The sequence below is a fragment of the Melanerpes formicivorus genome, unplaced genomic scaffold (assembly GCF_026170545.1).
Source record: "Melanerpes formicivorus ecotype bairdi unplaced genomic scaffold, bMelFor1.0.p_v2 SCAF_132, whole genome shotgun sequence".
NCBI lineage: Eukaryota > Metazoa > Chordata > Aves > Piciformes > Picidae > Melanerpes > Melanerpes formicivorus.
The window spans coordinates 1,124,119-1,151,990 of NW_027142484.1; the positions used below are offsets into that span (position 1 = coordinate 1,124,119).

Sequence of the window (27,872 nt, forward strand, 5' to 3'; positions counted from 1 at the left end):
GAGGTCCCTTCCAACCCTGACAGTTCTATGGTTAACAACTCTGTGTTATGAAATACATTGTCAGTCAATTTGGAGTACCCTTTCCAAACACAGAGCAGTGTTATACTGGAGAAGTGTGAATTCAAGTTATAAACATTCTATTGCTCAAGTCAATCCAACAGGCCTTGTAACCTGCAATAAATTTATAGTGTTGCTTCATTTTATCTTCATGAAAAACTAGCAGGAATGTAGATGTACTTTCTTCAGCCCTCAACATGTGCCATCACCGTTGTGGATTGAAAAACAACACACTCCAAACAACCAGCTGATTATAGAAGAGCTTAAAGAGCCCCAAGTGTCCCTACAGAGCTACTGTGTGCTGTGTAAAAGCTGAATAAGCCTGCCCATGTCAGAAGGTGACTCTTCAGCTGTTCAGGATCATGAGCTGCTATGTTGCCACTCATGAAAACAAAGAAGATTCAAGCCACAAGAAGGTGCAGTTAGGTAAAGGTCACTGTGATGGCCTTGGAATTACTCTGCAAGCGCTGACAACACTGAAACCAATCTAGCAAGGAGGATTCAAGGAACTGCAGCTTTTACTCAAAGCCAAAGCACAAAACCCCACAGCAATGTCACACCAAAATAAATTCAAGGGGAATACAAATGTTGTGGGTTTGGGTTGTTTTTTTACATATTTGGCTCACTTTTTTTCTTCTTTTACAAAGTTAAGCAGGAAAAAGGAAAAAAAAAGGGACTATGTTGAAGCACACTTTCTATCTCAAGCCATACCAAATGCAAGTGTTTCTGTAACACCAGAAGGGTGGTCTGTGCAACAAAGGACTCCAAATCACCATTGCTCAGTGATCTGAATGAGATGCTTGAAGGTGTATGAAGGCACATTGATAGAAGAAAAGAGATCTTAGTCCTCTGCCTTTGTTTTAGTCATCAAAATAGGGGAATTCACTTTGGCCCCTGCGCTTAGAAAAATAGGATTTTGACTTTCAAAAGCTCAGTATCTGTGTTATTTAGCCTCAGCATTTACATGGTGGTTTCTTCCCATTCCAGCTCCACATCACCTAAAAAAAATAAAAATAAATACAGAATTAACCAGCTTGGAAAAGACCTTCGAGATCATTGAGGCCAACCTGTCACCCAGCATCATCTAGTCAACTAAATTATGGCACCAAGTGCCCCATCCAGTCTCTTCCTAAACACCTCCAGTCATGGTGACTCCACCACCTCCCTGGGCAGCACATTCCAATGGCCAGTCTCTCTGTCTGGGAAGAATTTCTTCCTAACATCCAGCCTAAACTTCCCCTGGTGCAGCTTGAGACTGTGTCCTCTTGTTCTGGTGCTGGTTGCCTGGGAGAAGAGACCAACCCCCACCTGGCTACAACCTCCCTTCAGGGAGTTGTAGATAGCAAGAAGGTCTCTCCTCTTCTCCAGGCTAAACAACCCCAGCTCCCTCAGCCTCTCCTCACAGGGCTGTGCTCCAAACCCCTCCCCAGCTTTGTTGCCCTTCTCTGGACACCTTCCAGCATCTCAACATCTTTCCTAAACTAAAGGGCCCAGAACTGGACACAGGACTCAAGGTGTGGCCTAACCAAAAGAAACAACAAAACCTACAAAAGAAACAGACACATTATATTAACCTATAGCTTGTAAACACATCATAACTGCAGGCAGGTCACTATTTGGGCTGCATTTAAAAGTTCTTGTGGGGAGGAAAGTGGAAAACTTCATCATTGCCTGTTACTGTAAAGGAGACTAAAGAGCAGCAACATGCTGGACGTTTACACTTGTGTGGTAGTTTTAGGCTATGCCTTTACAATTTTTCACAGATCTTGAGCAGAAAAGTAGTAAAATGGAAATAAATCACTCTTGGGTGTGAAAAGGAAAACAAAGGTAATTCTAAACAGCCCCATTGGAGAGACATCTACCAAAGGATTGGTTGTACCAAAACAATTCCTCTTCTCTTCTCACTTCTTCACTTTGGAGAGATGCTAACTTGCTTCTGCTTGACCTTGGCTGCATTGCTTTGGTTAAGTTCAACAGCAACTGTCTCTGCTCCATTCTCCATTTTTGTACAGGGGAGTGGGGAAGGGGGCGGAAAAGGATAAGCTGATAGCTTCCCCTGGTCTTTGACCAGGGAGGTCCTTGTGCTGTTTGTTAATTGCAAATCCCTTTAAATATTGTAACTCCTGGATATTTTGTACACATTCATTGCATTCCATTGTAGATTGGAGTTCTGCCTGTGAACACAGCTTCCATTGGCTTACAACTGAGCTGGTCTGGCAAAGTTAATGTGTGTGTGTGGGGGTGGGGGTGGGGCAGGGTGGCAGGGTGGGAAATTTCAACCCACCACAAGTTGTAAAGCAAAAATGTGCATCTCAAAGTAATGATTTACTGCTGCTTAGTCTGCACAAGTCAATGCACCTGCTCTGAAGAGAGAATTTTGTGACAGTGTGTATCTCCTTACCTTCCATGGCATCCAGAGAGTCCATCTTCTGCAGTGCTGAGTAATTTACAAAACATATGGGCTGACTGCTTCCCCTGCTTGCCAACAGATCCAACACACATTGATGCAAAAATATATACTGTGCCTGCAGAGTGTGAAATGAGAGATGTTTGATCAGAGGAAAAAAGTTCTTCTGATATCAAAAACTTTCTGGGTTTGGTTTCTGTTTGTTTGTTTGTTTGTTTGTTTGTTTTTTAACATAGCATCTAGATGTTCTCCAAACAATTGCAGTTGAACTCAGCAATCTCAATACTTCAATGACTATGTCATATACATCTGATCTGATTTCAAGTTCTCCATGGGACAACAATGTGCCCTGGTGGCCAAGAGGGCCAATGAGATCCTGGTGTGAGGATTAAGAGGAGCGTGTCATAGAATCATAGAATTATCAGGGTTGGAAGGGACCTCAAGGATCATCCAGTTCCAACCTCCCTGCCATGGCCAGGGACACCTCACACTACAGCAGGTTGCTCACAGCCACATCCAGCCTGGCTGCAAAAACCTCCAGGCATGAGGCTTCCACCACCTCCCTGGGCAACCTGTGCCAGTGTCTCACCACCCACATGGGGAACAACTTCTTCCTAACACCCAATCTGAATCTCCCCATTTCTAGTTTTGCTCCATTCCCCCCAGTCCTATCACTCCCTGACACCCTCAAAAGTCCCTCCCCAGCTTTCTTGTAGCCCCCTTCAGATTTTGGAAGGCCACAAGAAGGTCTCCTGGGAGCCTTCCCCTCTCCAGACTGTACCCAGTTCTGGGCTCCTCAGTTCAGGAGGGACAGGGATCTCCTGGAGAGAGTCCAATGGAGGGCTGTGAGGATGCTGGACTGGAGCACTGAATGCTGAGGAGATGCTGAGAGCCCTGGGGCTCTCACAAGATGAGAAGACTGAGAGGGATATCTGAGGGATGGGAGTCAGGAGGGAGGGGACAGACTCTGACCAATTGTACCCTGTGACAGGACAAGGGGCAATGAATAGAAACTGCAGCACAGGAGGTTCCACCTCAGCATGAGGAGGAACTTGTTCACTGGGAGGGTCACAGAGCCCTGGAGCAGGCTGCCCAAGGAGGTTGTGGAGTCTCCTTCTCTGGAGACTTTCAAGCCCCATCTGGATTTATTCCTGTGTGATCTGTGCTGGATTCTTTGGTCCTGCTCAGGCAGGGAGGTTAGACTCATTGATCTCTGGAAGTCCCTTTCAACCCCTAACATCCTGTGACCCTGTGGTTATGAGGTATTACATGTTAATGATTGTGAAAATGTCTAAGATATATGAAATCAGAGTCATCAGACCTGAGCCTAATAGGCTGTCACAAAATTTTCTGTAAAGATGTGTTCTGTGAAAAGATTTATTGATTACTTTTTTTATTACTATATTCAGACTGAAGAAACTGAACTACACAAATGGGATATTTAGAGAAGAATATTTCCCTCTTTCTAGCTTCAAGAAAACCAGCAGGGTGCACTCAAATGCAAAAGTTCAAGTAAATCTCAATCTACATGTTCTAGGAGAATGCAATATTGCTAAGAGCAAAATAAACCCCCCACATTATTTTCTCCCTTATGAGGAGAGCCTGAGGGCTCTGCAGCTTGGAGAGGAGGAGCCTGAGAGGTGACCTCATTGCTGTTGATAAAGATGTGCAGGGTGAGTGCCCAGCAGCTGGAGCCAGGCTCTGCTGGGTGATGCCCAATGCCAGCACAAGGAGCAGTGGTGGAAGTTGAGGCAGAGGAAGTTCCATGTGAACAGGAGGAAGAATTTTTTTCCCTGTGAGGGTGACAGAACACTGGAAGAGGCTGCCCAGGGGGGTTGTGGAGTCTCCCTCTGTGGAGAGATTCAAGACCTGCCTGGATGTGTTCCTGTGTGATCTGCTCTAGGTGACCTGCTCTGGCAGGGGGATTGGACTGGATGAGCTTTCCAGGTCCCTTCCAGCCCCTAATCTTCTGTGATTTTTAGTAATACTTCTTGAGCTGTAGCATCACTTTTAACATACTATAATGCAAAGAGTGGGCAACTGAAGGTAATTTGACACTTTCAAGGACAACTTTGGGTAGTGATTGCTGAAAAAGGAAACCCAAAATAAGGCAATGTAAAACAATAAAAGAAAGAATGAAATGAATCAATGAAACCAGGTAGAAAGAAACCAAAGTGATGAAGTACCTGAAGAGAGGTTGTAGGCAGGCAGGGGCTGGTCTCTTCTCCCAGGCAACCAGCACCAGAACAAGAGAACACAGTCTCAAGCTGTGCCAGGGGAGGTTTAGGCTGGATTTTTAGGAAGAAATTCTACAGAGAGAGAGTGATTGCCCATTGGAATGTGCTGCCAAGGGAGGTGGTGGATTTACCATCACTGGAGGTGTTCAGGAAGAGACTTGATAGGGTGCTTGGTTGCATGGTTTAGTTGATTAGGTGGTGTTGGATGATAGGTTGGATGTGATGATCTTGGAGGTCTCTTCCAACCTGGTCTATTATTCTATCCTATCCTATCCTATTCCACTCCACTCCATTCTAAGTGTATCTCCACACAGCAGAAGTACTGTGTTTGATTAGATGCAGACAATGAACCAGATCATAGTATCACAGACTTGTTCAGACTGGGAGATGACCCTGGTGCAATCCTCCACTGCTCAAGGAGGGTCAGCTAAAGCATGTTGCCTGGGACCTTGTCCAGGTGGGGTTTGGATACGTCCACAGAAGGAAACAGCCAAAACAACTTTTGCTCCTTTGACTTTTGCAGGAGTATATAGATTCCTGTCTTTCCCCCCCTCCCCTGCCCAATAACTGCTATTTTGTTTCAGAACTGCCCTAAATTTTCAGCAGTTCAAGTGTCTCAGATACAGAAGAGACATTTGCTTACGTGGATATGTAATGGTCACAGCTCCAGAGCCCTGGGGAGTTAGAACAAACTTAGACAGACCCCTAAGCAAGAGCATGGCATTACAAACTGTGTCTGTACTAGGCTTGGGGACATGATAAACTTTGACATCCACTGCACAAAGATGAATTTCCAGAATGAAAGTCTTAAGTTTCAATGGACTTTAGACTGCTCATTCCAATCCAGAAGGCACATTTTGAAGGCTCAAAACCCTCTTGCATTCATACAGCTACTTGTGAGCCCGTAGCAGTGAAAACCTTTTGTGGTTTTCCAGGGGAGAAAGAAGAAGGGTACTTAGAATCAAAGAATGGTCAGGGCTGGAAGTGACCTCAAGGATCATCCTGTGGCTGAGCAACCCTGACAATTCTGTGATTCTATCACATTCTGCTGTCACTGCTTTACATAAACCCAGATCACTAGATCACAGCACAGGTCTTCTTTACCAGCAGGTCATCACCAGCTTACATCCGTACTCCATAAGTCTACCAGAAGGGCACTTTTTAAGACCTCAAAACCACCACTGCCTTGATTTTGCAAACTCTGAAGTCTGTGCTTGATTCCACTCCTATTTGTTGGTTTATTGGAAGCAATTATAAAAGAATCAATGAAGTATCAATGAGGCTAAAGGTAAATGAATATTTAAAACTTGGAAGGACTATGCTACACATATGCACACACACACAAAAAATACAGTTAAGTACTAAATAAAGTCAACTTAATTAGTGCATAAGCCATCTTTTGTTTAACAAGTGTTCTTCACTCACAGAGTCACAGAATCAACCAGGTTGGAAAAGACCTCAGAGATCACCAAGTCCAACCTAATACCTAATACCTAATACCTAATACCTAATACCTAATACCTAATACCTAATACCTAACACCTCCTGACAACTAAACCATGGCTCCAAGTGCCACATCCAAGCCTTTTTTGAACACCTCCGGTGGTGGTGATTCCACTACCTCCCTGGGCAGCACATTCCAATGGCAAATTACTCTTGCTGGGAAAAACTTTCTCCTCACCTCCAGCCTAAATCTCCCATGGTGCAGCTGGAGACTGTGTCCTCTCCTTCTGTCACTAGTTGCCTGGGAGAAGAGACCTACCTGGCTACAACTTCCTTTCAGGTATTTGTAGAGAGCAATAAGGTCTCCCCTGAGCCTCCTCTTCTCCAGAATAGCCTCAAAGCCTCCAAACTTGAAATTAACTTTCTCAGTGGTTGAGAAATCATAATTTAGGTTCTAATAATTAAATATCTCACCACTCTTTTCAGCACTTGTCAAGCACTGGCCCAATACACACAAATAGATACACACCATACATTTACACAACACCATAAATGCAGATCCAAGCAGGATTTGGTAGCAAATGCATTAGAAAGCTGATTATTCTAGCTTTTGTTCTCTTTTTTTTAGAGACCTTTTGTCCTAGTTTTGAGCCATGAGCTGCCCAGGGCAAAAGGACAGAATAGATATTTTACCCCTTCCCAAGGAGTAAGATAAAAATGCTCCACACTGGATTGGAAGTTCAAATAGAAATTCTATTTACAAATATATACAAAAGGCAGTTAGGTAAGAGGAATACATTCACAAATGAGGCTCAGTGCTTCCCCTGGGTTTACCAGCCCAAACCCCTTCAGAGCCTTCTGGAAACCTCCACCTCACTCAGCCTCAGCAGCCCCAAGTGCAGCCAAACTGCTTCCCCCTTAGACCCAGGCTCAGTGGTGCAGCTGGAAATTCCCTGCCAGCCAAGGGCAGGAGAAAGCCTCTCCTCCACACACCATCAAGACAAGGCACACATGACAGAAACAAAGAGAAGAGAGAGTTGTGGCTGTACACCCCCTTAAATATATAGAGGAAAACAGAATGAAATAACAGACGACAATATCTTGGAATGAGCTGCCTGCCCCCCTGGGACTTCCTAGCCTCTGGAGGACTTTTTCCTTGTGGTTATACCAATTAACTCTGGATTCCCCTCAACCTACAACAGCTTTCTAGTCTTGCTTTGCAGGAGATCAGGTGATCAGAGGACCGACTCCCCAACAGCAGGAAAACACAACAGGTAGCTATTGAAACCTTACCAGGTTCTGCACCATGCACATTCTTTCACTTCTTAGCTCTGCTACAAGTCCATAGATGTCCACAAAATCATGGTCATTTACATGCTGGGTTAAATGGTCAAGTGCAATATACACCCCTGTTCTTCCAACACCAGCACTGCAAGATGGAAAGGGAAGTTTTCATGTTAATGAATTCTTTATTTAATTTGTATTAGTAGTAAATATTCCCTCAGAATACTCTGGTTGCATTCAGCTTATTGTGAACAGGAAACTGCAGAAAAAAATGACCTTCCCTCCCACCCACCCCTGCCACTTAGTATATATTTTTGTGTTTCTGTTTCTGTGCGCCCTGGCTGAATGGGATCAAGTGATATCAGAGCTGCATTCTCTGGATGAGGGGTTTGAGTCCATCATCAGTAAGTTTGCAGATGACACCAAGCTGGGGGCAGGAGTTGATCTGTTAGAGGGTAGCAGAGCTCTGCAGAGGGACTTTGACAGGCTGGACAGATGTGCAGAGTTCAAGGGCATGAGATTTAACACATCTAAGTGCCAGGTTCTACATGTTGGCCACAACAACCCCATGCAGTGATACAGGCTGGGATCAGAGTGGCTGGAGAGCGGCCAGGCAGAGAGGGACCTGGGGGTACTGATTGACAGTAGGCTGAACATGAGCCAGAGTGTGCCCTGGTGGCCAAGAAGGCCAAGAGCATCCTGGCCTGCATCATGAATAGTGTGGCCAGCAGGAGCAGGGAAGTCATTGTGCCCCTGTACACTGCACTGGTTAGGCCAAACCTTCAGTCCTGTGTCCAGTTCTGGGCCCCTCAGTTTAAGAAGGACATTGAGACACTTGAACGTGTCCAGAGAAGGGCAACGAGGCTGGGGAGGGGTCTGGAGCACAGCCCTGTGAGGAGAGGCTGAGGGAGCTGGGGTTGTTTAGCCTGGAGAAGGGGAGGCTCAGGGGAGACCTTATTGCTCTCTACAACTACCTGAAGGGAGGTTGTAGCCACGTGGGGGTTGGTCTCTCCTCCCAGGCACCCAGCACCAGAACAAGAGGACACAGCCTCAAGCTGTGCCAGAGGAGGTTTAGGCTGGATGTTAGGAAGAAGTTCTTCCCAGCAAGAGAGATTGGCCATTGGAATGTGTTGCCCAGGGAGGTGGTGGAGTGACCATCCCTGGAGGTGTTTAGGAAGAACCTGGATGAGGCACTTGGTGCCATGGTTTAGTTGATCAGATAGTGTTGGGTGATAGGTTGGACTCGATGATCACAAAGGTCTCTTCCAACCTGGTTAATTCTATTCTATTCTATTCTATTCTATTCTATTCTATTCTATTCTATTCTATTCTATTCTATTACCCAAACAAACCTATAGAAGTGGAAAACTGGTCCTACAGCTTTTCTAGAGCTCAGAAAATTCAAATGAAATAAAATAATCTCAAGGGTTTTGTAAAATTACAGCTGGATTCTGTGATTATTTTGGTATTTGGGACCAAAAAAATTCCCCAAACCTTTGGATCTAGCAAAACACATAAAAGAAAATACATTGAAAAGGAGAATGAGTGTTCAAGACATGCTGGTAACTAGTGATGCTTTATTTAAAAGTTTGAAAATTAACAGGATTTTATCAAAATCAGTTGGTGTGATAAATGCAGAGGTTATAGCTGCAAATAATCACAGAATGTTAGGGGCTGGAAGGGACCCGAAAGACTCATCCAAGTCCAATGCCCCTGCCAGAGCAGGATCACCTAGAGCAGATCACACAGGAACACATCCAGGCAGGTCTTGAATCTCTCCACAGAGGGAGACTCCACAACCCCCTTGGGCAGCCTCTTCCAGGGTTCTGTCACCCTCACAGGGAAAAAATTCTTCCTCCTGTTTCCATGGCACTTCCTCTGCCTCAGCTTCCACCACTGCCCCTTGTGCTGGCATTGGGCATCACCCAGCAGAGCCTGGCTCCAGCCTCTGGGCACTCACCCTGCACACCTTGATCACCATGAATGAGGTCACCTCTCAGGCTCCTCCTCTCCAAGCTACAGAGCCCTCAGCTCCCTCAGGCTCTCCTGATAAGGAAGATCTTCCACTCCCCTAATCATCTTTGTGGCTCTGTGCTGGACTTTCTCAAGCAGTTCCCTGAGGTCCTTCCTGAACTGAGGCGCCCAGAACTGGACACAATACTCCAGATGTGGCCTCATTAGGGCAGAGTAGAGAGGGAGGAGAACCTCTCTTGACCTACTCACCATAGCCCTTCTAATCCACCCCAGGATGCCATTGGCCTTCTTGGCCACCAGAGCACATTGCTGGCTCATGGTATGAGTGAGATTATGTCCATTGCTCCTCATCACCAGGTATCACTGAAAAAGACTGGCTCCATCCTCCTGGCAGCCATCCTTCAGATATTTGTAGACAGCCTTCTCCTCTCCAGAATAAACAGCCCCAGGTCTCTCAGTCTTTCCTCCTAAGAGAGATATTCCTGTCCCTTAACCATCCTTGTAGGTCTCTGTGGAACTCTTTCAAGCAGTTCCCTGTCCCTCTTGAACTCGGGAGCCCCAGACTGTTTTAGTGCTCTACTGACAGCTTCCCTGGAGCACTAAGAAGTGCTTGATATTGCACTAAATGATGACTTGGTGACCATGCTCACCTGCAGTGAACCACCATGGGTGTATTATCGTGTGCTCGACTTGCGCGGATGAGCTTCACAAAATGGATAATTGGTGCAGTGGTTTCAGGCACTCCGTGTTCTGGCCAAGAAGTGAAGTTGCATTGCCTCACCATCATGCAGTCCCCGTGCTGGAAAACAAAAAGTGAGGCAGTGTTCACCAAAGAAACTTGACAGGAGAACCAGCAAACTGCATGCAACCTCCTCAGCAAGTTCTTGTCAAAAACCAGGCAAAACCAGAGAATCACAGAATCTGTCTGCCTGGGAGAGGCCTCAAAGCTCATTGAGTGCAACCCTCGACCTAGCACTGAAGGGTCAACACTAAACCATGTCTCTAAGTGCCAGGTCCACAGGCTAATTGAGCACCCCCAGGGAGGGTGACTCCACCACTGCCCTGCACAGAGCATTCCAAAGTTTGAGAATCCTTTCAGTGAAGAAATATTTCCTAATATCCAGCCTGAACCTCCCCTGGTGCAGCTTGGAACCCATCAAGATCAACGTGTAGCAAGAAAACATTTTGCTGTGCACAGACCTTATAGTAGGCCAAAAGAAGTGAATCACAGAATCATAGAATTAACCAGGTTGGAAAGGAACTTTGAGATCATTGAGTCCAACCTATCACCCAACACCATCTAATCAACTAAACCATGGCACCAAATGCCTCATCCAGTCTTTTCCTAAACACCTCCAGTGAAGGTGACTCTACCACCTCCCTGGGCAGCACATTCCAATGGCCAATCTCTCTTCCTGTGAAGAGTTTCTTCCTAACATTCAGCCTAAACTTCCCCTGGTGCAGCTTGAGACTGTGTCCTCTTGTTCTGGTGCTGGTTGCCTGGGAGAAGAGACCAACCCCCATTTGGCTACAAACTCCTTTCAGAGAGTTGTAGATAGCAAGAAGGTCTCCCCTGAGCCTCCTCTTCTCCAGGCTAAGCAACCCCAGCTCCCTCACCTGCTCCTCATAGAATCATAGAATCAGTCATAGAAAGGTCCAGGCTGGAAGGGACCTCCAAAGCTCATCCAGTCTGACCTCCCCAGAATCAGAGAATCACAGAATCATAGAATTGTTAGGGCTGGAAGGGACCTCAAGGAGCATTCAGTTCCAACCTCCCTGCCATGGACAGGGACACCTCACACTGCAGCAGGTTGCTCACAGCCACATCCAGCTTGGCCTTCAAAACCTCCAGGGATGAGGCTTCCACCACCTCCCTGGGCAACCTGTGCCAGTCTCTCACCACCCTCATGGGGAACAACTTCTTAGTAATATCCAATCTCAATCTACCCACTTCTAGTTTTGCTCCATCCCCCCACTCTTATCCCTCCCTGCTACCCTCAAAAGTCCCTCCCCAGCTTTCTTGTAGTCCTCTGCAGATCCTGGAAGCTCCAGCCCTTTGATCATCCTCATGGCCCTTCTCTGGACACATTCCAGCACCTCCAGATCCTTCCTGTAACAGGGGCTCCAGAACTGGATGCAGTAATCCAGGTGGGGTCTCAGCAGAGCGGAACAGAGGGGGAGAATCTCCTCCCTGGCCCTGCTGGCTATGCCTCTCTTGCTGCAGCCCAGGCTCTGGTTGGCTTTCTGGGCTGCAAGTGCACACTGCTGGCTCCTGTTGAGCTTCTCCTTCACCAGCACCCCCAAGGCCTTTACTTCAGGGCTGCTCTCAAGCCAGTCCCTGCCCAGCCTATATCTGTGCCTGGGATTGCCCTGACCCAGATGCAGGACCTTGCCCTTGGTCTTGTTGAACCTAATGAGGTTGGCTTGGGCCCAGCTCTACAGCCTCTCCAGGTCCCTCTGGATGGCATTCCCTCCCCCCAGCTGCCAGCTGCACCACACAGCTTGGTGTCATCAGCAAACCTCCTGAGGGTGCATAACCTTATGGGGTCACCACTGACACAGTTCCCTCACTGCTGGGTTCCTTTTGTCATGGGCACATGCCACAGGATGGCAATGGATGTATTTGGCAGCTGAGACCAGGCCCTGGGATCTGGCTGCATACATACAACACAGGTCAGTTGTGGGAGTGCCAAAGAAAGCTGACTTCATCTTGGGTTGCGGTGCCCAGTTTGCTTTCTGAGTCTACCTGCTGGTCTGACTTAATGCTGGGTACTATGTTTTCCAATGAGTGGAAACTACAGTTGTGGATCATGACAAAGATGAAGATCTATGCTGTACCTCCCACCTTCCTCCCCAGCACAAAGAGTGGGTATACTACTGATGATTCTCATTTATATTGGGTGAATCTCCTGGGGGTGGAGGCCACTTCAGCTGGTGGTACAATGCAAAACAGCTGCCCTGCACCAGAGAATCTTGCCCTTTAATCTGAGAGGGATACATTCAGAGGGATTTGTCTGATCCCAGAATGGTTAGGATTACTCCTTTCTGGAAGAGGCAACTGAGGTGTCCAAATAGAAACTTCACCTCCCACCAGACCAGAGGCTCAGTAACCTCAGTGTATGAGCTCTTTGTGACCAAAACTAGAGAAAATTCTCTGGGAAAAAACCCAACCCAACCCAACCAACCTCAAACAGGAATGAAAATAAAATACAGAAAAAAACAGGTGGTACAGTGCATACATACTGAAAGATGAAAAGAAGAACACTGAAGGGTAGTTGGGTGGGATGGAGCACAGCAGATGTTTTTTTGAGGCTTCAGATGGGTTTTATTCAGTCAGCTTCCAGTTCTGGCTTACCCTTTCAATTTTTAAATCTCTGATGGTCCAGTCTATTTGAATCTCCTCCATCAGTTTAGTAATCACTATATCCCCAAACACAGTCACTGGTTTGTTATCTTCGGGCCAGTACTGATGACATCTTATCTGCAGGGAGATGATTACTAATTAACAATGACCAGGTTATAACACTGACAGAAGCTTCCTATGGAATTTCCAGTGCTATCAGGTGCTGTTAATGAGCCCCCTGGTCACTTACCCGTCCTTTCTCAAAGCACTGTGTCAGCATCACAAGTGTTTTTGCTCTTGTCTCCCACACCATCCTCCAGAAATCCCCCACCGTTCCTGGTAATGGACCCTGAGTTGCAATAAACTCATTTGGACATAGGTAACCCTAAGAAAAAGAAAACAGTTGATACATAATGCTTGGCAAGGGAAAAAAAAGGGGTTGCATCTGACTCCTAGTGCTGCTGGTATCTACTGTGCCTGAGGCTAAAACTTTGTCAGGCTTACTAAACACATTGGCACAGACCTGACTAATCAGTGCATGGCAGATGGCCTTGGAAACCTAAGGATGGTGTGACATTTCTCCCACTGTGCGGATCAGTCAAGAACCAAGTTTGGGAAATGCCATCCTAACAGAAATGCATTAGGAGAGAAATTACAGGGGTGTCAGGTCAGCAGCTCCCAGTTAAAAAGACTTAGGCCTTCATGATACCCTTTACAGAATTACAGAATTAACCAGGTTGGAAAAGACCTTGAAGATCAAGCCCAACCTATCACCCAGCACCACCTAATCAACTGAAACATGGCACCAAGTGCCTCATCCAGTTTCTTTTTAAGCACCTCCAGGGATGGTGACTCCACCACCTCCCTGGGCAGCACATTCCAATGGCCAATTACTCTGTCTGTGAAGATTGTAGATCCAGATGGAGAACACCAAGAAGGATGTCACAGAGTGGCCAGCAAAGTAGAATTAAATAGTGCTAAGAAGCAGCGAGCCAGGAAAACAGCTAAGGAGAGGTCTGAGAGCTAGTGCAAGCTGTACAACACGCTGATGACCTGGACCTTCCAGTGATGGTCAGGGATCTGATGGCATCCTGGCCTGCATCAGGAACAGTGTGGCCAGCAGGAACAGGAAAGTAATTCTGCCCTGGACTCAGCACTGGTTAGGCCACACCTTGAGGACTATGTCCAGTTCTGGGCTCCTCAGGTTAAGAAAGATGCTGAGTTGCTGGAATGTGTCCAGAGAAGGGCAATGAGGCTGGTGAGGGGTTTGGAGCACAGCCCTATGAGGAGAGGCTGAGGGAGCTGGGGTTGTTTAGCCTGGAGAAGAGGCTCAGGGGAGACCTTCTCTACAACTACCTGAAGGGAGGTTGTAGCCAGGTGGGGGTTGGTCTCTTCTCCCAGGCAAGCAGCACCAGAACAAGAAGACAGTCTCAAGCTGCACCAGGGGAAAGTGGAGAAAGTTCTTCCCAGAAAGAGTAATTGACTACTGGAATGTGCTGCCCAGGGAGGTGGTGGAGTCCCCATCCCTGGAGGTGTTCAAAAACGGATTGGATGTGGCACTTGATGCCATGGTTTAGTTAGCCATGAGGTGTTGGGTGATACCTTGGACTTGATGATCTCTGAGGTCTTTTCCAACCTTATTGATTCTATGATTCTATTCTATGACTTAGGGATGGAGCATACTCAAATAAATGACCTCTGATAAAAAGCCTTCAAGAAATCCACTACAGAAGGTAAGTTTTGTTTTAGTGCTGCCTTGTGGTGCTTGGTTAATTTACAAATCGATGCCAAGATGGGCAAGACGCAAGTCTGTCTTAATGCTGTTTCCTCTAAACATTGTCAGGGCCTGGGTTCTCCTGGATCTGTTTTCTCAGAGAAACCAACTCCACCCTACAGGAATGTTTCTGTTCTTCAGACAGTCTAAAATAACAGCAGCAGCAATAAATTTATGCTGCAGAGCTCGCAGTCTGCAATAGCAGAGATCTCTGCTTACGGCACAAAGCAACTGACAGAGCTGCTTTATAGCGCCGCCGAAGCTCCTTGTTGGAATTATAGCCCTATAATTCACAGCTGCCTGGTACTTACTCCATCTGTAATATACAGAACAGGTGGCAGTGGGAAACTATGTTAATGCTCCCTAGCTTCAGAGTGAAGTGAAAAACTCTAATTCAGGGATGTAAAGCTTGCAGTTCAGTTTGACTTTCTCTTGTTTAACCGGTGAGAACAAAAGTAGCAGCCAAGCTCCCATTGGCTACAGGTGCATAACAAGTCCCCTTCTTCTCTCTCTTTATCTGTATATACACCTAGACAGGTATCTCAATACCTGCACAGGCACATATTGTACATTTACAGCTGTGTGTGCTTAGGCATTTACACACCCATAAACAGGAAAAGTGGGAGCACACAGAGGGTGAAGCTTTAGCCTCAAGTAATGGTAACACTATGGTTGTCTGCTCACTGGTGAATGGTGACCTAAAGTGAGACGTCTGTATGCAGCAAACACAAGCAAAATCTCACCAGGGAACACTCTCTGCAGCTGTCTTTCCCTGCAGCTTTTTGGAAGTAACCAGTGAAGGGCCACCAGGATAGGCAGAGGGCTGGAGCTGCTCTGCTATGGAGACAGACTGAGATTGTTGGGGTTGTTCAGTCTGGAGAAGAGAAGGCTCCCAGGAGACCTAATTGTGGCCTTCCAAAATCTGAAGGGGGCTACAAGAAAGCTGGGGAGGCACTTTTGAGGGTGTCAGGGAGTGATAGGACTGGGGGGAATGGAGCAAGACTAGAAGTGGGGAGATTGAGATCGGATGTTAGGGAGCAGTTGTTCCCCATGAGGGTGGTGAGAGACTGGCACAGGTTGCCCAGGGAGGTGGTGGAAGCCTCATGCCTGGAGGATTTTCAGGCCAGGCTGGATGTGGTTGTGAGCAACCTGCTGTAGTGTGAGGTGTCCCTGCCTATGGCAGGGGGGGTTGGAACTGGATGATCCTTGAGGTCCCTTCCAACCCTGACAATTCTGTGATTCTAATGTCAATTAGTTGCCTGGAAATAACTATTTTTCTAGTTACCACTGTGTTATCTGTTTAGACTGCAGTCTGCATATCTTGCTCTGTGTTTCAATAGTGCTTAGTGCGAAGCAAGTGTTGGGCTCACATCAGACTACCAGACACTGTTGCAAGTTAAATACATAAGTAACAGGTTGAGCTTTGACAGGAAAAAAGCCAAGATAAAAATATAGATAAAAATTGTGTTCTGAGAACACAGTTAGAAAATATAAGGTCTAGGAAGAAACCTGAGGATGAGAAATACAGTATTAGTTTATTCTCAGTATCACAGAAACATTCAAGTTGGAATAGACCCTCAGGATCACCAAGTCCAACCCAGAATCCTACTCTACAAGGTTCACCCCTAAACAATAGCCCCAAGCACCACGTTCAAACCACCTTTAAAGACATCCAGGCTTGGTGCCTCCACCACCTCCCTGGGCAGCACATTCCAATCCCTGACTACTCTTGCCCTGAAAAAATGTTTCCTACTGTCCAGTCTAAGCCTACCCAGTGGCAGCTTGAGGCCATTCCCTCTTGTTCTGTCACTAATGACCTGTGAGAAGAGACCAGCAGCAGCCTCTCCATGAGGTCCTTTCAGGCCTCTCCCTGAAGCCTATTTGCATTTGTCTCCCTCACATCTTTCATAAGATAGTAAGGGACATACCAGTCCCACTCACCAAAATTATTAGCTATGTCCATGAAACTTTTCAGTTCAGTTATCTTTACATTTTCCTGTTCATATACAATAGTTCCTACTCCTGAAGCAAAGAACCAGATAATGTCTGTCTCAGCAATTGTTCTCAGTGGAGTTTCACTGTTGCCTTTAATGATAATGGTAGGAGGCTGATTATAGAAAGTAATTTGCTGGACATAGCTTTGATTATTACTGGATGCCATTGCTGAGCAATGAAATTGGGATAATATATATTTTTAACATTCAATGGACATCCAACAGGAGTCACTTGAATAATGCCACAGCAAGAGCAGATGTAGTAAATGGAAGAAAAATTAGAATCCTGTTCTTCTTGCAAGTTATTTTCTGACTCTCTCATGTAGCAGAAAACAAATATAGCAAAAGTGTGAGAGACTTTGTACTTACAGACACGTAGCTGGCATTAATGTAGTCAGATCCAGGAATACCAGCATCAGGCATCAGCTTTACTCTGTTGTTGTTATCTACCAGAGAAAGAAAGTCCAGTTTACTGAAAGAGCTGTTCAGAAACCATTGGTGCTTGTAACAAGTGTGCCTGGAGTGCTGAGGAATCAAAAGCACTGTTTCTGTCTCTTATCTGACAATACTTGACACAACACAACTATGATTACAGAGGCTATTTGTCCAGCATGAGTCACCAGTGGGCACTTGCAGCTCGGAAAGCCAACCAGAGCCTGGGCTGCATCAAGAGAGGCAGAGCCAGCAGGGTCAAGGAGGTGATTTCCCCCTTTGCTGCACTCTGGTGAGACCCTACCTAGAGCAGGTTACAGGAAGGATCTGGAGGTGCTGGAAGGTGTCCAGAGAAGGGCCACGAGGAGGAGCAGAGGGCTGGAGCTGCTCTGCTATGGAGACAGACTGAGAGAGTTGGGGCTGTTCAGTCTGGAGAAGAGAAGGTTTCAGGAGACCTAATTATGGCCTTCTAGGATCTGAAGTGGGCTACAAGAAAGTTGGGGAGGGACTTTTGAGGGTGTCAAGGAGTGATAAGAGTGGGAGGAATGGAGCAAAACTAGAAATGGGTAGATTGAGATTGGATGTGAGGAAGAAGTTGTTCCCCATGAGGGTGGTGAGAGACTGGCACAGGTTGCCCAGGGAGGTGGTGGAAGCCTCATGCCTGGAGATTTTTCAGGTCAGGCTGGATGTGGGGTGAGCAACCTTCTGGTGTTTGAGGTGTAGTTTGAGGATTCAGGCTGGATGTGAAGAGGAAGTTCTTCACCATGAGAGTGGTGAAGCCCTGGAATGGGTTGTCCAGGGAGGTGGTTGGGGCGCCATCCCTGGTGGTGTTTAAGACCAGGCTGGCTGAGGCTCTGGCCAGCCTGCTCTAGTGTGGGGTGTCCCTGGCCATGGCAGGGGGGTTGGAACTGGATGATCCTTGTGGCCGCTTCCAAACCTGACAATTCTATGATTCTATAATTTCCATTGCCTTTAGCTATCTGTTATAGGTTGAATTATATTATCCTCCCCCCAGTAATTTATCTTTTGGTAAATCTGCCCCCAGACAGCAAATCTACCACACTCAGAATCTGGAAGTAAAAGTGTAATTGCATTTGCAAAAGGAACTAAATAGAACAGTATCAAAATGCAATAAACATGTACAAAATGTATTTACATATATTTACACAGTTTAACAGGTTGCACAAGTTTCCCTTGCCACCCCTCCCCCTTAGCGACAAAGGGCCCCAAGAAAAGCTTGGCCTCCCCCTTCCCCTTGTACCTCTTACAGAAACCAAACAGATAGGGCCCAAGGTCAGCAGGAAGATAGCACAGCCTGAACCCTACAAGTGAAGGCAGCAAGATCCAGCAGCCAAGAGCCCAGAGAGAGCAAAATAACTCTGCTGCAAGACACAAGGCTTTCAATACTCCAATGGGAATTATATTAACTTACTGTTATCACTCCAGATCCAATCTCTTCATTATTTTTCTTGCATTCAGAAGCCTCTAGAAATTCCTAGTGACAAGTTGGGGACTAGCTCCAAACTGCCACACCATCCTTTAACATTCCAGAGATATTTTAATGTAATAGTTTTTAAGTAAAGTGGTGAATGTGCCAGAGCCTCCAATTTGCTGTGTGGTTGAGAGGATCCTCTGCTTAAAAGTGGCTGTGTACTTGAAGCCATACAACAGACAACCTCTGTGTGAGTTCAGACAGCAGGGTCACAGGTCTGGAAGGCTTTCCTACAGCCTTGCTGCCTAGGTCAGAGATCTGAGCCAGATCAAGGCACTTTTCCATACTTTTACTTCTTTTACATAAAGTAAGCTCATTATCACAGAGAAGACAACAATAAATTGAGGGTTTCCAGTGTGGGCCCATGGTACATATCCAGACATGACAAAAGCCAGGGAAGATGTCATATGTGAATAAGTATATGCTGGAAGCAAAAATTACCAATTTGGATGTTTGGTCCTCAACTTGGTAAAAAAAAAAAAATAATTGAAAAGAATAGAATCATAGAACTGTCAGGTTTGGAAGGCACCTCAAGAATCATCCAGTTCCAAAACCCCTGCCATGGGCAGGGACACCTCACTCTACAGCAGGTTGCTCACAGCCACATCCAGCCTGAATCTCCCCACTTCTAGTTTTGCTCCATTGCCCCCAGTCCTATCACTCCCTGACACCCTCAAAAGTCCCTCCCCAGCTTTCTTGTTGCCCCCTTCAGGTCCTGGAAGGTCACAATTAGGTCTCCTGGGAGCCTTCTCTTCTCCAGACTGAACAGCCCCAGCTCCCTCAGTCTGCCCTCATATGTATAAATAATCAGATGACAAGTTCAAGATTTATGAAACTTATCTTTATATTTCACTGTGTGTCACGAATGTCAGTTTTTAGTGGCTGTGAGTTAAAGTATGTCTTGAGAAAGGCAGCAGATAGCAGGAACAGCTGCTCTGAAAAGTTAATAGCACAGAATGTAGCATTATTAAGCACGGAATGCCACGCTCCCAGCTCACATCACAGCTAATGCCTAAAATAATAATGACGTTTCTTGTCTTATTAACTGAAAAATGAAGCAGTGTTGACTACAGAGAGACAGACTTCTGTCTCCTGTGATAAAATCTGCCCTTGGCTTAGAAGTTATCATACAGTCACTCTGATCTTCTGTGGAACCTTTGCGGCACATCTGTACACAGCCAGCAGAAAGTCCACCCAGGCTCCTGAGGTAGCTGACTACACAAACATATGGATTTTGGATGTTTTAAAAAATAAGATAAAATAACTTCTCACTAAAGGGGAGAAAAAGGAGGAAGAATGTTAAAGAGTTTGCTGCATGGCTTGAACAAAAGAGCTAAGAAACTGCCGAGGTTAACGACTCCTTGCACCTGCATACTAAAGCTTGCGAGAGCGCCAGCGGAAAGCTATGTGCAACAAAACTGGCTCCAAAAGAAAACAAAACTAAAAAATAGACTACTTGACAGAAAATTATTTCATAATATAGGCATGCTGTGCTGCCAGCTTGTGGTGGGTTGAAATTTGCCCCCCCCCCCCCCGGTAAACTTTGCCAAACCAGCTCAGTATGGAAGCAAATGAAAGCTGTGTTTACAGGCAAAACAACAATCTACAGGGAAGTGTGATGATGTACTAAATACACAATATTTACAGGTACTTACAATTAATAAACAGCACATCTCCCCCACCCCCACCCCCCCACTCCATAAGCCAGCCAAAAAACCAGGAAAAGCTACTGGCTTCTCATTTTCTGCCCCTCCCTTACCACCCTGCACAAAGAAGGGAGAAAGGAGCAGAGAAAGTTGCTGTTAGGCTTAACCAAAGCAAGGCAGCCAAGGTCAAGCAGAAGTAAGTTAGTATTCCTCCACAGTGAAGAAGAGGGAAGGGAAGGGAAGGGAAGGGAAGGGAAGGGAAGGGAAGGGAAGGGAAGGGAAGGGAAGGGAAGGGAAGGGAAGGGAAGGGAAGGGAAGGGAAGGGAAGGGAAGGGAAGGGAAGGGAAGGGAAGGGAAGGGAAGGGAAGGGAAGGGAAGGGAAGGGAAGGGAAGGGAAGGGAAGGGAAGGGAAGGGAAGGGAAGGGAAGGGAAGGGAAGGGAAGGGAAGGGAAGGGAAGGGTTCAGAGAGGTTCAGAGAGGAGAGGAGAGAATTGTTTTGGTACAACCAATCTTCTGGTAGATATCTCTCCAATGGGATTGTCTCTATTTACCTTTTCACACCCACTAGTGATTTATTTCCATCTTACTACTTTTCTGCTCAAGATCTGTGAAAAATTTTAAAGGCATAGCCTAGAACTACCACACAGCTCAGAGGCAGATCAAACAGAAAAGCAGTTGCATTCTGTGGTGGGTTTAGAAATTACCCCTACCCTCCCTCCCACCCCCCTCCCCCTTCACAAACAACGTGAATTTGGAGAATTACCCCCAAAATAAATCACTGGACTAGGTTAGGAGGATTTGGAAACAGACTAAACTATATTTACAAGCAAACTAAAATCTAGAAATATGAGATGCAATGGATGTGTACAGAAGAGAATATATATTTACAGTTTATCATAGTATCAGTCAGGGTTGGAAGGGACCACAAGGATCATCTAGTTCCAACCCCCCTGCCATGGGCAGGGACACCTCACACTACATCAGGCTGGCCACAGCCTCATCTAGCCTGGTCTTAAACACCTCCAGGGATGGCACGCCAACCACCTCCCTGGACAACCCATTCCAGGACTTCACCACTCTCATGGTGAAGAACTTCCTCCTCACATCCAGCCTGAATCTCCCCACCTCCAGCTTCATTCCATTCTCCCTAGTCCTATCACTACCTGATCTCCTGAGAAGTCCCTCCCCAGCCTTCCTGTGTTATAAACAACACAAAGCCCCTCTGGAGAAAGCCAGGGGGCTACAACTGCCTCTTTCTGCTCCCCATCCCCCTTAGTTCCCCCCGCAACCTTCACAAGAGAAAGAGGAGAAGAGGAGAAAGGAGTTAGTATAGCCTGCTAGTACTAAGCCACAAGAAGGAACACAGCCAAAGTCAGCAAAGCCAAGCAGCACATAGCAGCTAGAGTGAAGAAGCTGAAAAGAGAAAGAATTGTTTATGCAACAAGCTTTTGTGCCAGTTAGCAATCCAAAGGAATTATTTAGACCTTATCATTATCTTTCTTTTACACTCAATGGTAATATTATTTACTTTCTACTAGTTTCTACTAAAGGTCTCTGGAAATTTCCTAGGCATCAGCCTGTAAGTGTGACACATTCCAAATGTATGTTGCACTATTGAGGGCAGAGAGCACAACGGAGGAAGTGAACAGGAAACACACATACATGGCTTTATGTTTGGGAAACGATTCTTAGACCTGTTCCAGGGCAGATCAGCATCAGTTGAAGCAAGGTCTTCAAGAAACTTGGGGAGCTCCTGCAGAGAAATAAATGTTTATTGGCAAACCTTTGCATTTCACCTTCACTGAATACAAAACAATGACACAATCATCAGGTAAGAGGAAGAACTCTTGAGTTCTACACCATAGTGCATTTCTAAGGACAGCTGGAAGCATTACAGAGCAACCCACCCCACTGCCAACCCCCAGGCACACCAGCAGTGCTAGATGCAGCCCTGCAGACATTGCTGTCAAGTTGAACCATTACACCTGGCATGAACCTTCACCTTTACAAGGCTGGATGAAGCCAGCCTATCACCTCCAAACTGGTGACACATGGGTTTGATGGGTGGACCACTAGATGGATAAGGAACTGGCTTGATGGCCGCACCCAAAGAGTGGCTGTCAATGGCTCCATGTCCCAGTGGAGGCCAGTGACAAGCGGAGTCCCTCAGGGATCAGTCCTGGGACCTGTCTTATTCAACATCTTTGTGGGGGACATGGACAGTGGCATTGAGTGCACCCTCAGCAAGTTTGCTGATGACACCAAGCTGTGTGGTGCAGCAGACACGCTGGAGGGAAGGGAGGCCATCCAGAGGGACCTGGACAGGCTGGAGAGGTGGGCACAAGCCAACCTCATGAAGTTCAATAAGAGCAAGTGCAGGGTCCTGCATCTGGGTCGAGGCAATCCCAGGCACAAATACAGGCTGGGCAGTGACTGGCTGGAAAGTAGCCCTGAAGAGAGAGACTTGGGGGTGCTGGTGGACAAAAAGCTCAACATGAGCTCTCAATGTGCACTTGCAGCCCGCAAAGCCAATCAGATCCTGGGCTGCATCAGGAGAAGTGTGGCTAGCAGGTCGAGGGAGGTGATCCTCCCCCTCTACTCAGCCCTGGTGAGACCCCACCTGGAGTACTGTGTCCAGTTCTGGAGCCCCTATTACAAGAGGGATGTGGAGGTGCTGGAACGTGTCCAGAGAAGGGCCACAAGGATGATCAGAGGGCTGGAGCACCTCTCCTATGAGGACAGACTGAAGGAGTTGGGGCTGTTCAGTCTGCAGAAGAGAAGGCTCCGAGGTGACCTAATTGTCGCATTCCAGTATCTGAAAGGGGCCTACAGGAAGGCTGGGGAAGGACTTCTCAGGATCTCAGGTAGTGATAGGACTAGGGGGAATGGAATGAAGCTGGAGGTGGGGAGATTCAGGCTAGATGTGAGGAGGAGGTTCTTCACGATGAGAGTGGTGAGACCCTGGAATGGGTTGTCCAGGGAGGTGGTCGAGGCCCCGTCCCTGGGGGTGTTTAAGAGCAGGCTGGATGAGGCTCTGTCCAGCCTGATGTAGTGTGGGGTGTCCCTGCCCATGGCAGGGGGGTTGGAACTAGATGATCCTTGTGGTCCCTTCCAACCCTGAATGAAACTATGAAACTATGAAACCTTTTGTGGGTCTCTTCTGTCTTTTCATGAAATCATGTCTTTGGTTCCCATGCCCTGGTGACTCAGTCTCACTCCTGAATAATGCCTTTTCCTGACTCTTGTAGCTTGGGAGAGTTCTTGCCACAGCATGAGAATTAATGAGAATTTAATTAAGTTGAGACAACTGGCAAATAGCTATTGTTCACAGGACTGACTGTGAAAGAGGGTGGGAAGAGTTATTTTGGGCTGTAGTGCTGTTTCATAAGTGGTTATCAGTTCTGTTACTAAAAGGCAGATATAGAATAGAATAGAATAGACCAGGTTGGAAGAGACCTTCAAGATCATCGCATCCAACCTATCATCCAGCACCACCTAATCAACTAAACCATGCAACCAAGCATCCTATCAAGTCTCCTCCTGAACACCTCCAGTGATGGTGACTGCACCACCTCCCTGGGCAGCCCATTCCAATGGGCAATCACTCTCTCTGTGTAAAACTTCCTCCTAACCTCCAGCCTAAACCTCCCCTGGCACAGCCTGAGACTGTGTCCTCTTGTTCTGGTACTGGTAGCCTGGGAGAAGAGACCAACCTCTGCCCGCCTGCAACCCCCCTTATGGATAAATCATTCATATGGAGGAACTTATTCATGGACACAAATGGGGATCACTTCCAAAGCTGAGTGAAGCTCAATTTCACAGCTTTTTAATGGAGAAAATGTATGAATGTGATGATCTCATAGGAAGGATAAGAGAATAGAAAACTCAGAAAGCATAGAATTTACCCAGAATTTCTGAGTTAATAACTACATTTACTGCAATAGATTTCCCCTTGGTTTGACATTATGGAAGGTTATATAGAGAATCATAGAATGGTTTGGATGGAGTGACCTCCAATTGTCATCTAATCCAACACCCCTTACAGTGAGCAGGGACATCCTCCGCTAGATGAGGTTTTGCCCAGGGCCTTGTCGAGCCTGATCTTGAATATCTCCAGGGATGGGGACTCAACCCCCTCCCTGGGCAACCTGTTCCAGTGTTCCACCACCCTCACGGTGCAGAACTTGTTCCTAACATCCAACCTAAATCTACTCCTCTATAATTTTAATTTCCAAACATCTACTCCTCTCTAATTTCAAACCATTGCCCCTCAGCCTATCACTGTAGGCTTTTGCAGTCTCTCTGCAGCCTTCTTGCAAGCCCCCTTCAGGTACTGGCAGGCTGCTATTAGTTCTCCCTGGACCCTTCTCTTCTCCAGACTCAACACCCCCAGCTCCCTCAGACTGTCCTCATAGCAGAGGTGTTTCAGCTCCCCCAACCATCTTAGTGGCCCTCCTCTGGACCCTCTCCATCAGGTCCCTGTCCTTCAGGTGAGGTCTTACCAGAGCAAAGTGGCAGAATCACATTTTACAATCTGCATGTCTAATTCCATATAGAATCATAGAATCAATAAGGTTGGAAAAGACCTGAAAGATCATCAGTTCCAACCTGTCACCTAAGACATCATGACTGCTAAACCGTGGCTCCAAGTGCCATGTCCAATCTCAGACATGTTAAATCTCATGCCCTCAGAGTCTGCCCATCTGTCCAGCCTGTCAAGCAGAGCTCCCCTACTCTTGATCCCAATTTGGTGTCATCTGCAAATTTATTAATGGTGGACCCGATCCCCCTGTCCAGATCATCAATAAAGATATCGAACAGGATGGGGCCCAACACTGATCCCTGGGGGACATCACCAGTGACAGGCTGCCAGGTGGATACTAGAGATATACGCTACATTAGGGTCTAGATCTACCTTTTAATTCTGCCTGCCCTTCGACAAGTCATCTGAAATGCTGAAATGTGGAATCTGAAGCTCAGAGAAAGGAAAAAAAAGGAAGCCAAAATGACATCTAAACCTGTTGACTATAAGTCAAACAAGGCCTCAGCTACTTCTAGTTGATTGCCAAGATTTTGATTTGCTAAAACATTATTGCTTAAGGCATGACAATGCAGTAAGGCTTATCCAGTGTGGGTCACACCTACAGAAAGTAACACTAGAAACTTCCAGTGATAAATGTTAATATGTGAAAATGTTATTGCCAGTAAAACTTTTCATCTGCTCAGTCATGCCTAATGCAATGGTAATCACTCTTGCTCAAGTGAAATAACTCTCTGCTCTTGGGAACAAAAAAAAAAGAAAGAAGTTCTCCTTTCTTTATTGCTCAGAGAATTTTATGGTGCTTCTCATTATTAAACCCAGACCAATTTTGCCTAAGGAGCATAACAAAAAAGCTGTAGGAAGTACCATTAATCTTTTCACACTCTTGATGGTTTTTCCCTTGGAGACTGAAATATGGTAATGTATCAGAAGAAAAGCCAATTGTTGAGTCCTCATTTTTGCCAGTCCAACTGGTAAGCAATTTGTGGTTACTCTATGCATCCAAAAAGATATTAAGTCACTGGAGACTGACAAACTGGTTGGTTTGTTGTGTTTTTTTGTTGTGAGGGAAAGTGGCTGTATGTGCTGAAAAGATGATGATGATTCTGGAATAGTGAGATAGGGAAAACCTGATAGCTGGAAAAATGTTACTTGATAGGAGCAAAGAGAGAGAAAAAAAAAGAGATTTAAGTTTGAAAGGATATGTGCATTATGTGTAATGCATGTTTTGTGAGCTGCTCTCTGTTCAGAAAGAAAGACAGGCTTGCTGCACTCATCTAGCCTTATGAGGAGAGGCTGAGGGACCTGGGGCTTTTTAGTCTGGAGAGGAGGACTGAGAGGGGATTTAATAACTGTTTATAAATACCTGAGGGCTGGGGGTCAGGAGGGAGGGGACAGGCTCTGCTCACTTGCTCCCTGTGATAGGGCAAGGAGCAACGGGTGTAAGCTGCAGCCCAGGAAGTTCCACCTCAACACAAGGGGAAACTGCTTTACTGTAAGGGTCTCAGAGCACTGGAAGAGGTTGCCCAGAGAGGCTGTGGAATCTCCTTCTCTGGAGACTTCCAAGGCCTGTCTGGATGCATTGCTCTATGACCTCAGCTAGATTCTATGGTCCTGCTCTGGCACAGGGGTTGGACTTGATCTCTGTGCGTCCCTTCCAACCTCTGACATCCTGTGAGCCTGTGATCTACTCACATAAGAGGATGCAAGCTGTTCACAAAAAGCATGTTAAGTACTACCTGGTATATGTAAAGGAACAAAAACCAAAGTACTGTGCTCAAAATTTTACTTTCCACATGGCAATCTCTGAAAAAAACAAAAGTGCCCTGTTTCTGAGTCCCATGGCAATGTGAATGGGGCCTGGGTATTTCACAGAATAAAAGTCAGCTGTGTTGTTGAGGGTTGTTATCACTCAGGAGAAGGCACTTAAAGCACCTAAATACACCTGTACCTAGGTTAGAAAACTGTTTCTGACACAGCTGTCCTCAGCTAAACTACTTCTGCATTGCTCCACATGTAAAAACAGGAATACTATGGGCATGCTTGTGAAGACTGCCAGCTAAAGTTTGTCTTTTGCTGGCACTTTGGTGAATAACTCTGCTGGCACTTCGATGAACAACTCTGCTGATACTTTGGTGAACAACTCTGCTGACACTTCGGTGAATAATCCTGATCAGGCTTGCAGCGTGGACTGCAGAATCCAAATCAGGGTAATATTACTTTCTAAACAATCGAGCTGGTAATTGGGTATTGATTATCAAGGCCAGAGTCCTTCACGGCCTTGCCTGCTTAAAATGGACATGAAATGTGACACATGAAACGACCACAGGTCTTGCCATGTTGTGACAACTGCTCGCAACATACCGAAAATTCTTCCTGAAACTTTAGGTTGTTGTTTGTGCAAAGCTCTTCAACGTGCTGCAGGAAGGATTTCTTGCTGATGGGCCTGAAAGGAATGACAGGAGAATTAGAAACCTAGAGGGAATGTCTTTGTCCTTTCTTTTTTTTTTTTTTTTTTGTTATGTTTTGTTTTGTTTTTGTTTGCTTTGAATTCTTGTGTAATTGGAGTTTATTAATAAGCTCTTGATTTTCAGCTGAGGAGAAACCGATGCTTGTAGGTAGGCAAGGACAAAGTCCTCACTGCAGGCTTATTTGGTTTGTTTTCAGTCATTTTGAACAAAAAACATTTCCTCCACTTCACCAATTCTTTTTGTGTTGCTAATAACAGCAGGGTTTTATTGAATTTGGTAGGGGACAGCATTCCGAGGCAAGGTTTGACACTAATGCAAAGTTTGTGAAGTTAACGTGGTAGTGCTCGAGGCACAGAATCCTTCTTGGCCGCACGGAAAACATTGCAGACATTGCAAGGTTTTAGAGAGGTAAAATATTGCGGTGACCTCATCCTCATAATGACATGGTTTTTAAACCCCAAGGAGTTTAAATATCCCTGTATTACTTCCCAAGCTAAAACACAGACATGCAGGCTTCACCCCAGAGAGAGAGAAAGCATTTCTCCTGTTACCATGCAATTAGTCATGCTTTTATGATTTATACGCAGCTCGGAGTCCTTCTCTAATAAACAGAGGGGAGGGAACCACACATTGAGACTCACCAATGACCACAACATACAAAAAGAAACTTTCATCAACTTACTTGATGGATTTCCTATAACTAAGTAACCTGCAACAGAGATTTTTTTGTTAAATGTAGCAAGCTGAGAGCTGACCAATATTGTGCATCTCAATAGGC

General features: G+C 46.1%; 1 protein-coding gene across 1 annotated transcript; it reads right to left on the reverse strand.

Moving 5' to 3' along the window:
- Positions 1-552: 552 nt before the first annotated feature.
- Positions 553-27,518, reverse strand: LOC137456591 (phosphatidylinositol phosphatase PTPRQ-like). Its single transcript, XM_068168109.1, has 9 exons — positions 26,988-27,518; positions 21,746-21,836; positions 16,883-16,959; positions 12,996-13,130; positions 12,758-12,883; positions 10,053-10,201; positions 7,438-7,573; positions 2,459-2,582; positions 553-1,055 (listed from the first exon to the last, which is right to left on the reverse strand). The coding sequence occupies exons 3-9, from the start codon at positions 16,934-16,936 to the stop codon at positions 1,018-1,020; spliced, it is 762 nt and encodes a 253-aa protein (XP_068024210.1). The 5' UTR covers positions 16,937-16,959; positions 21,746-21,836; positions 26,988-27,518; the 3' UTR covers positions 553-1,017.
- Positions 27,519-27,872: the final 354 nt, after the last annotated feature.

Excerpts from the sequence above, each read along its gene's own strand:
- LOC137456591 (XM_068168109.1), bottom strand. The coding sequence starts at position 16,936 with ATGCCTGATGCTGGTATTCCTGGATCTGACTACATTAATGCCAGCTAC. Across the intron at positions 2,583-7,437 it reads TGTGCATGGTGCAGAACCTG|GCACAGTATATATTTTTGCA; the intron begins GTAAGGTTTCAA and ends CACACTCTGCAG. Across the intron at positions 1,056-2,458 it reads CTCTCTGGATGCCATGGAAG|GTGATGTGGAGCTGGAATGG; the intron begins GTAAGGAGATAC and ends TATTTTTTTTAG.